Source organism: Triticum aestivum, chromosome 2A (assembly GCF_018294505.1).
Source record: "Triticum aestivum cultivar Chinese Spring chromosome 2A, IWGSC CS RefSeq v2.1, whole genome shotgun sequence".
NCBI lineage: Eukaryota > Viridiplantae > Streptophyta > Magnoliopsida > Poales > Poaceae > Triticum > Triticum aestivum.
The window spans coordinates 689,873,713-689,883,396 of NC_057797.1; the positions used below are offsets into that span (position 1 = coordinate 689,873,713).

Consider the following 9,684-nt stretch of genomic DNA (forward strand, 5'->3'; position numbering starts at 1 on the left):
CACGAGACTTTTTGGTGATTTTTCTTCTAGACATAAGAGACCCTGGAAGTTTCGGGAGGGGACGAGAAGATGGAGAAGTGGCCTAGAAGGCACCAGGGCGTGCCCAGGGGTAGGGCGTGCCTTGGTGGCTTGTGGGGCCCACAAGGCTCCGTTTGACCTAACTCCGCCTCTATAAATTCTCTAAAATCGTGAAACCAACAGAGGAGACCACGAAATACTTTTTCCACTGCCGCAAGTTCCAGAACCACGAGATCCCATATGGAGGCCTTTTTTCGGCACTCTATCGGAGGGGAAATCGATCATAGAGGGGTTCTTCATCATCCTTGCTGCCCCTCCGATGATGTGTGAGTAGTTTACCATAGACCTATGGGTCCATAGTTAGTAGCTAGATGGCTTCTTCTCTCTTTTTGATCTTCAATACAATGTTCTCCTTGGTGTTCTTTGAGATCTATTTGATGTAATGACTTTTTGTGATGTGTTTGTTGGGATCCGCTGAATTGTGAGTTTATGATCAGCTCTATCTATGAATTATTTGAGTTTTCTCTGAACTCTATTATGCATGATTACTATAGCTTCGCATTTCTTCTCTGATTTATTGGTTTATTTGGACAACTAGATTGATTTATCTTGCCATGGGAAGAGGTGCTTTGTAATGGGTTCAATTTCGTGGTGCTCAATCCCAGTGACAAAAAGGGACATGAGACGTATGTATCGTTGCTATTAAGGGTAAAAAGATGGGTTTATCCATACGTGAGTTTATCTTGTCTACATCATGTCATTTTGCTTAAGGTGTTACTCCTTTTTTCCATGAACTTAATAAACTAGATGCACGCTGGATAGCAGTCGATGTGTGGAGTAATAGTGGTAGATGCAGAATCATTTCGGTCTACTTGTCTCGGACGTGATGCCTATGTATGATCATTGCCTTGGATATCGTCATAATTATTTTATTTTCTATCAATTGTCCAATAGTAATTTGTTTACCCATCGTATGTTGTTTATCTTGCTGCAAATTTTCTTTTATTTATTTTATTTTGTATTTTTGTCCGATCTATCTATCAAAACTATATAATTTAATCTTGCTCAAAGCCGTTGAGGGATTAACAACCCCTCTACGCGTTGGGTTGCAAGAATTTGTTGTTTGTGTGCAGGTGATGTTTACATAGTGTTGCTTGATTCTCCTACTTGATTGATAACCTTGATTTCATAACTGAGGGAAATACTTATCTCTACAATACTACATCATCCTCTCCTCTTCGAGGAAATCCCAACGTAGCTCACAAGTAACAAGGGCACTAATCCTAGAGTGGTTAATGGGCAAAGAATTAAGCATTATATTTCAGGTACACCTATTAATGTTGAAACTAATATTGTCCAAACTATGACACCATAGGAACACATAAGAGAGACCTTTCGGAACACTCCAGAACCCTGAAAAATAGTAGGTATATGATACGGTAAGTAAACCGACTCCAAACATTTCAGAAAAAACATTTCTTTCAGTTTTGGAATATTAGAAAAAAATACAAAATAAGAAACAGCCGAGAGGACCCACGAGGAGGTCACAAGGCAACAGGGAACACCCTATCCCCTAGGCGTGCCAGGTTTCCTTGTGTCCCTCTCGTGTGCCATCCTGACTCTGTTTTCTTCTGGAATACTTGTTTCGCAAGATAAAACTTCTTTATATATACTCGTGGATGTTTTGACCACCATATGGCAAGTTTCTCCTCTGTTCTTGTTTCGTGCTATTTTTCTGGTAGATCTGACAACATGTCGTCTCAAGACTCAGATGGAGAGAGCTATGTTTCGCACTATGTTGCAAGCCCAAGGATCTATGGAGACATGGATCCATATGGGTGGTCTGCAGAAGAAGAGGTGGATGTTGATCTAAAGAGGATAGAACCCTCAAGCGAGGAAGAAGAAGAAACTCCCTTAGCGCAGCTAGGAGATATGCATGTGGAGTTCAAGAAGACAAGTTTGACAAATAAGGTTAAGCCTTCCATTATTCGATTTACCCCTTATCGTCATGCGTAGGGTGATGACGCCTCATCTTTCACAACCAAATTGCACTCCCGCGAGGATGGATTTGTCACCAACAAACTCCTCAAGGAGAAGTTGGATCTTAAGAAGGAAGTCGGTGAGCTTAAGGAGGAGATTCACACTCTAAGGGGAATTATATATCCAAGAGAATCACCACTACAACTACATCACCACCATCACCAAAGAAAGACACTTGAGTACACGGGTATGGGCACCACCCTTGGCTTGTGCCAAGCTTGGGGGAGGTGCCTCTGTATCGTATCACCATCACTTTTATCATCCTTATCTATCTTAGTTCAATCTTTAGTTATTATGTGATTTAGAAGAATAAAAGTTTAGTATGATCTAGTTTCAAGTGCTTGTTTTGTGATCTATCTATCTATGTAATAGAGTTTGAGAGTTATATAATAAAGAGTAGTTTGAGTTTGCTTCTTTACTTTTATGTTTCAATCTTAGCAATGGAATAATTAAAAGATCATATGCTAATCCCATGGAAAGTAATGACTTTACATAAAGAAAAGTATATTTGATAAAATTTGTTGGAAGTTAACAAACATAGTATTGGTCAATGGTGCAATTCATGAAAGGTTAGTAAAGGAAGAGAGGATTCACATATAAATATACTATCTTGGACATCTTTTATGATTGTGAGCCCCCATTAAAAAATTATGTCAACTAGTTGACGTTGGACAAGGAAGACAACATAATGAGTTATGTTTGCTTATATTCACATAGAAGTTATATTGTCATGGATCCTCCAACATGTGGTGCTTTCTCAGTATCTTTTGCTAGCCAAAAATCCGCACCAAGTAGATATACTACTTGTGCCTCCAAAACCCTTGAACCCAGTTTCATGCCATGATAGTCCACTATATCTGCCTATGGATTGAATAAGATCCTTCAAGTAAGTTGTCAACGGTGCATAAAGCAATACAAATTGCTCCTAAATATGTTTGATCTTTTATTGTAAGGGAAAATAAGCTTTGTACGATCTTGTGATGGTAAAGAAATAAAAGCAACAAACTGCATAATAAATGTTGCTATCACAAGGGGCAATATAAAGTGACGCTCCTTTACATTAAGAGCTTGCACATCCAAAAATGAAAGCGCATGACAACCTCTGCTTCCCTCTGCGAAGGGCCTATCTTTTACTTTTCTGTATTTACTTTTTATGCAAGAGTCAATAGTGTTTTTCTCTATTCCTTTTTCATTTTTTTCTTTTTGCAAGCATCATGTGGTGAGGAAAGATCTAGGCATATATATCTAGTTGGATATGAGTAATCATGAGTTATTATTGTTGACGTTGCCCTTGAGGTAAATGAGTTGGGATGCGAAACTATAAGCCCCTATCTTTATATGTGTCTGACTGAAACTTCTGCTCCATATATATATGCCCTGAGTGTTAGCAATCATAGAACACTAAATTATAGTTGAGTATGTGGACTTGCTAAAAAAAGCTCTTACATGAGATTCTTCCCGAGAATATGAGAATTGTGATTGTTTCATTGACTAAGAACAAAGTTTGTTAGTTTTCAAGAAAGTTTATGCTTCATACTTCAACATTGTGATGAATTGTTACTTGATCATGAGAAGTTTTATGATGATATATTGCTGCTTTGTTAATGATCATGATGCTAATATGCCCGTATTTTGTCTTTATCGACACCTCTCTCTCTAAACATGTGGTCATGATTATCGATTCGGCTTCCGCTTGAGGACAAGCGAGGTCTAAGCTCGGGGGAGTTGATACGTCCATTTTGCATAATGTTTTTCTACTGATATTTATAATGTTTTTTTATCACTATAACACTATGTGATGCAATTCTAATGCCTTTCCTCTCTTAATTTACAAGATTTACATGAAGAGGGAGATTGCAGGCAGCTGGAATTCTAGACCTGGAAAAGCTACATCAGAGATACCTATTCTGCAGAGCTCCAAATGGCTTGAAATTTCATGGAATATATAAAAAAATACTGGAGGGAAGACGTACCAGAGGGCCCCACCAGTTGGCGACAAGGCAACATGGCGTGGCCACCCCTGGGTGCACCCTAATGCCTTGTGGGGCCCACAACTTGCCTCCGACCCCCATCTTCTGCTATATGAGGGGTTTTGACCTAGAAAAAAAATAGGGAGAGAACTTTTGGGACGAAGCGCCGCCATCTCGAGGCGGAACCTGGGCAGGAACACTTTTGCTCTCCGACGGAGCAATTCCGCCGGGGATACTTCCCTCCGGGAGGGGGAAATTGAAGCCATCGACATCACCAACGATCCTCTCATCGTGGGAGGACCAATCTTCATCAACATCTTCACCAACACCATCTCATCTAAAACCCTAGTTCATCTCTTGTATTCAATCTTTGTCTCAAAACCTCAGATTGGTACCTGTGGGTTGCTAGTAGTGTTGATTACATTTTGTAGTTGATGCTAATTGGTTTATTTGGTGGAAGATTATACTATTTAATACCCCTCTGATCTTGAACATGAATATGATTTTGAGTAGTTACTTTTGTTCTTGAGGACATGGGAGAGGTCTTGTTATAAGTAATCATGTGAATTTGACATTCATTCGATATTTTGATGATATGTATATTGTTGCTTCCTTTAGTGGTGTCATGTGAATGTCGAATACAAGACACTTCACCATATTTGGGCCTAAGGGAGGGCACTATGGATTAATAAGTAGATGATGGGTTGCTAGAGTGATAAAAGCTTAAACCCTAGTTTATGTGTTATTCCATAAGGGGCTAATTTGGGTCCATATATTTCATGTTATGGTTAGATCTTTCTTAATTCTTCTTTCGTAGTTCCGGATTCTTGCGAGAGGGGGTAATCATAAGTGTGAGGCTTGTTCAAGTAAGAACAACACCCAAGCACCGGTCCACCCACATATCAAATTATCAAAGTAGCGAACACAGATCAAATAAACATGATGAAAATAACTAGATGAATTCTCATGTGTCCTCGAGAACGCTTTGCTTATTTTAAGAGACTATTCCAGCATGTCCTTTGTTATAAAAGGATTGGGCTAACTTGCCGCACCTTTGCTACTATTGTTACTTGCTACTTTTTACGAATTACCTTGCTATCAAACTATCTGTTACCAGTAATTTCAGTGCTTATTGAGAATACCTTGCTAAAAATTGCTTGTCATTTCCTTTTGCTCCTTGTTCGGTCGAAAATCTTACTTATCAAAAGGACTACGATTGATTTCCTATACTTGTTGGTCATTAGGGAGCGCCACCCTGACTTGTGGGCCCCTCGTAGCTCTGCTTGTCCTAATTCTTGGACTATAAATTCTCATATATCCAGAAACCCTCGAAGAGAGATCCGAAACAGTTCTTCTGCCGCCGCAAGCCTCTATTCCGAAACGATCCCATCTAGAGCCCTATATTTTGGCACTCTGCCGGAGGGGGGAATCATTGGGGAGGTTGTCTTCATCAACCTTGCTGCCTCGATGTTGATGTGTGAGTAGTTCCTTCAGGATCTACTGGTCTGACAATGGCCTTCTATCTCTCTTTTTGATTTTCAATACAATCATCTTCTCTAAGATCAATCCGATGTAATCTTTTGCGGTGTGTTTGCTGGGATTCAATGAATTTTGGGTTGATTATCAGATTGTTCATTCAATTTATATGAGTCTCTTGAGATTTATTTGCCGCGTAATTTTATAGCTTTGTATTTCTCTCCGATCTATTCATCTAGTTTGACCAAGCTAGATATATTTATCTTCAATGAGAGAGGTGCTTTGTGGTAGGTTCAATCTTGAGGAGATCTTGCCCTATGACAGGAGGGGCAAAGGCACGTTTTGTATTGTTGCTAGTAAGGATAAAACAACGGGGTTTCATCATATTGCTTGATCTTATTTTGTCTACATTATGTCATCTTTCTTAAAGCATTACTCTGTTTGTCATGAACTTAATACTTTGAGATGCATGTTGGAGAGCGGTCCTGGGGTGGAGTAATAGTAGTAGATGCAGTTCGATTAATGTTTTACTTGTCACAGACGTAATGCCTATGTAATGATTATGCTATGGATGATTATCATAACTATGCTCGATTCTGTCAATTGCCCAATAGTAATTTCTTTACCCATCATTTCTATACTTTCGAGAGAGATGCCACTAGTGAACCTATGGCCACCAGGGTCCCTTCTCCATCAATACTAAGAATCATGCAATTACTTTGTTCGCTTGCTTTTATTTACTTTTACTTTGTATTGCTTTGCCTATCACTATCAGTTTTAATCTTGCAACTGGCAAGAATAAGGGGAGTGACGACCCCCTTGCCTTTGTTGGGTGCAAGCAATTGTCGTGTCTGTGTGTAGGTACTGTTCACGTTGCTGGTGTGGTGCCTCCTATTGGTTCAAGAAACCTTGTTCCTAACTAAGAGAAATACTATCTGCTACTATACTGTTTCATCCTTCCTCTTCGGGGAAATCCAACAACTCCGTCGTGGTCGGACGGGGGAATAGCCAAACTGCCGCTCCACAGGAGCGCCGGGAAGCGCCGCCCTCAAGCCCGTCGACCTCGCTGCAAGCGTCGCCGCCGAGACGGAACCGGATCTGAGGTCTATTTATTCTTATCCCTGAAGCCGTCACCATCAAACAATGCCGGACGAAGAGCACTCACTTAACTGGCTAACCCTACTACCCTATACACCGGACAATATCCCTAGGTTCCCCTCTCCTCCCATCACCGCCGGAGCACCCAGGGGAGGAGAAGGGAGCCCCAGGTTCACCGGGAAATAGATGTAAGTTCGTCTAAACCTATTAACATATGATCTACTTTCGAAGATCTCGAGGCAAGAAATGCAATAGTGCAAAAGTTCCGAGGTGAAATTTAATCAATAGTTGAATGTAAAGTTTGATAGGATATTCTTCGTTGGTGCAACATATAGTGCAAATGGCACATACTAGTTCTTTGATGATAATATAAAGTTCCAAGTCCCACACACATCAAATTATGCCCTTTGCTTATTCATGTGAAGTACGTACTTGTCAACTGTGCATGCATGCAGACATGCACGGCCAGTACACAACAGTCGCCATATGCATACAAGAAGCGTTTTATTGGTTTTACTTCTTGCACACGACACCCTTGCCGTCCATGCCACTGGCACAGGTGACAGCAGAGAGCTCAGATAGCACCGCGGCACCGTCGTTTCCACGGCTGACTCCATAGCGCGCCACGCTGCAGTCGGCGGCGAACAGGCTGGAGGTGGTGAAGGTGGCATCTCCTCCCATGGTGGGCATGGAGGCCCTCACGTCGAAATGGTTGACGTAGTCGGAGCGGTACGTCTGTCCGATCACACCGTGGACGTCGTCGGTGAGCGCGTCGAACTTGAACGCCAGCTCGAGGTGCGCGAGGCAGTCGTCGGCGGTGACGCCGTAACGGTGCACCCTCGAATCCTCCTCGGTGATGGGCACGGCGTTGGCCCTGACGCTGAACTTTCCGTGGAGGGCGACGAGCACGCCATTGGCCCCCTTGGTGCGGGTCACAGACAGCTCGGGGACGCGGCTGGAGGTCCACTTGGCGCCTTCGACCAGGTCGGCGGGGAGGTACACGGGCTCGCCGTCCAGGATGATCTCTAGATGCTCGACAGCGTCGTCCCAGGTGCCGGTCTTCCTGGCGCCGAGGTAGAGGCGGTGGCCGTCGAAGAGCACGGCGATGGCCTGGATCCAGGTGAAGTCCCGGGACATGCCGCTGTGGCCGCTCTTGCCGATGAAGTGTGCGTTGATGTGAAGGTCACGGTCGGAGACGACGCAGAAGTCGGCGTCCCTGCGTCCGTGGAAGTAGAAGGCGTTGCCGTCACCGCCTATGAACCGCGGGTCGCCGCACGCCCCCGGGGTGTTGCACACTGCACGAACGCATGAGCCAGAACCATTATTAGCCAACAAAATCAAGCGTTACTATAGTTGTACCTGCAGAGTTAAGACATGGAGTGCTCACCGCAGACGGGTTTGCATGATTTGCAGTCGGCGTAGCAGGACTGGGGGCAGTTGGCGGGGCAGTCCATCCTCTGGTTAGAGCAGTAGGGGTTCACCCTGGGACTCTCACTGCACTTGACGCTTATCGGATTCGGCTTCGGCTTCGGGCCATTGGCATTGGGTGGCCGTGGCTTGGATTGAGCGGTGGCGGCCCCCGCGGCGGCGAGAAGGACGACAGCCGCTAAAGCCAGCACGACTCCCAGACGCCTCGCCATTGCGAACGCCATCACGCTGTCACTAGTTACTATCACGGTGCTTTTGTTGCTGATCGATTATTGATGGAAGTTGAATGGGTACGTTTGTATGCATGGCTCCTTGGCAATTTATAGGGCGATCGATCGATCGAGTTGACACCAATCTATCTTACTTGGTAAATGTCGCTTGTCAACGCCGCTCGCTTGAAGCGGAAAAGACTTCACTTTGCGTGCATAGGTACATACGTAGCTCCTGTCTTATATACATGCAATGTAGGTATATAAGTACAGTACACTCTGTGTACTAGCGTAGCAGGTTTTCAGGGCAACATTGCCAGGATGCAACTTAATCTTCAAGGAAAGATGCCAAAACATGTGCTTAGCAGCCTGCTAAAGGAAGCGATCCGCAGCGTTTCGCCGTCCTTGATTACAATATACATATCTCGTACCCTTTTACTCTCTTCTTGTCCTATTCATTTTGTTGCACCATTCTGGGACGAAGTCAAATTTCGAGAATCTGGAAAAGCTGCCGTTGATCAAGAGGAGAGCTCTTGTTTATGCACCTAGCGATGACTATAACCACTGAAGTAGTCGAAAGAGCGTCATCATCATCGCCTCTCTCTTACCAGAGCCGAACAAACATTGTTCTATTAGACAGTCAGAAAGTCATTGTGGTAAGGTCCCACGGGCCGGACTAGCGCGCCAGAACACAACCGTCGTCAATGAACAAAGCGTAGAGCAAAAGATCAAACTTTTATACACACACACGAAGACTAGATCAACACGGATCCACAAAAGACCAACACCAATCAAACCCATGAGATCCGATGGAGACACACCTCCACACAATCCAACCAAGACGTTTAACCAAACAAAAACAAGAGCAGAGAGTCCCTCCTGTCGATGGGGAGCCAGGGTCCTCCACACCTCCCCGGCCCAAAGCCATCGAGTGCTGGGGGGGGGGGGACAAAAGGAGGAAAAAATCTAACAGCGTGGGAGTCACCTAATGACTACGTATTAATTAGCATAATCATTCCATCCAATCATTGAGAGGTAAATGCGAACCTATGATTTGTTGCACTTCTATTATGTCTTAGTAGATCTCTTTCTGTCCTATGGTGATTGGTTATTTTTTTTAAGATTGATTTGAATTCTATGTTAAGAACTTATGATATGTTGCTATCCTTGGTGCCCAATATATGAGCGCGCATGTATGTGGACCATACTTTAGAGTTAGTAGTATGTTGAGATAACTATCCATAGGGCAGCCAGAGTGAAAAGTTTTAACGAGTCTAAGTATAGGAGTTGATGCATATGGTTGGGTTTTATCTTAATAAATTATTAGTTGTTGTTGATGTTGTCTAAGAGCATCTCGAATGCTGACCCGCAAACCGTACACCGCATCCGTCCGCAGATAGAAAGGGACTAGAACCCGGACATGGATGCGGGAGCCTGCCATCCAA

The 9,684-nt window shown here is 43.5% G+C and overlaps 1 protein-coding gene across 1 annotated transcript; it reads right to left on the reverse strand.

The window, feature by feature from the left end:
* Positions 1-6,873: 6,873 nt before the first annotated feature.
* On the reverse strand, positions 6,874-8,306 carry LOC123185956 (uncharacterized). Its single transcript, XM_044597760.1, has 2 exons — positions 7,990-8,306; positions 6,874-7,897 (listed from the first exon to the last, which is right to left on the reverse strand). The coding sequence occupies exons 1-2, from the start codon at positions 8,252-8,254 to the stop codon at positions 7,116-7,118; spliced, it is 1,047 nt and encodes a 348-aa protein (XP_044453695.1). The 5' UTR covers positions 8,255-8,306; the 3' UTR covers positions 6,874-7,115.
* Between the last annotated feature and the right edge of the window lie 1,378 nt (positions 8,307-9,684).

Excerpts from the sequence above, each read along its gene's own strand:
- LOC123185956 (XM_044597760.1), bottom strand. The coding sequence starts at position 8,254 with ATGGCGTTCGCAATGGCGAGGCGTCTGGGAGTCGTGCTGGCTTTAGCG. Across the intron at positions 7,898-7,989 it reads ATCATGCAAACCCGTCTGCG|TGTGCAACACCCCGGGGGCG; the intron begins GTGAGCACTCCA and ends GCGTTCGTGCAG.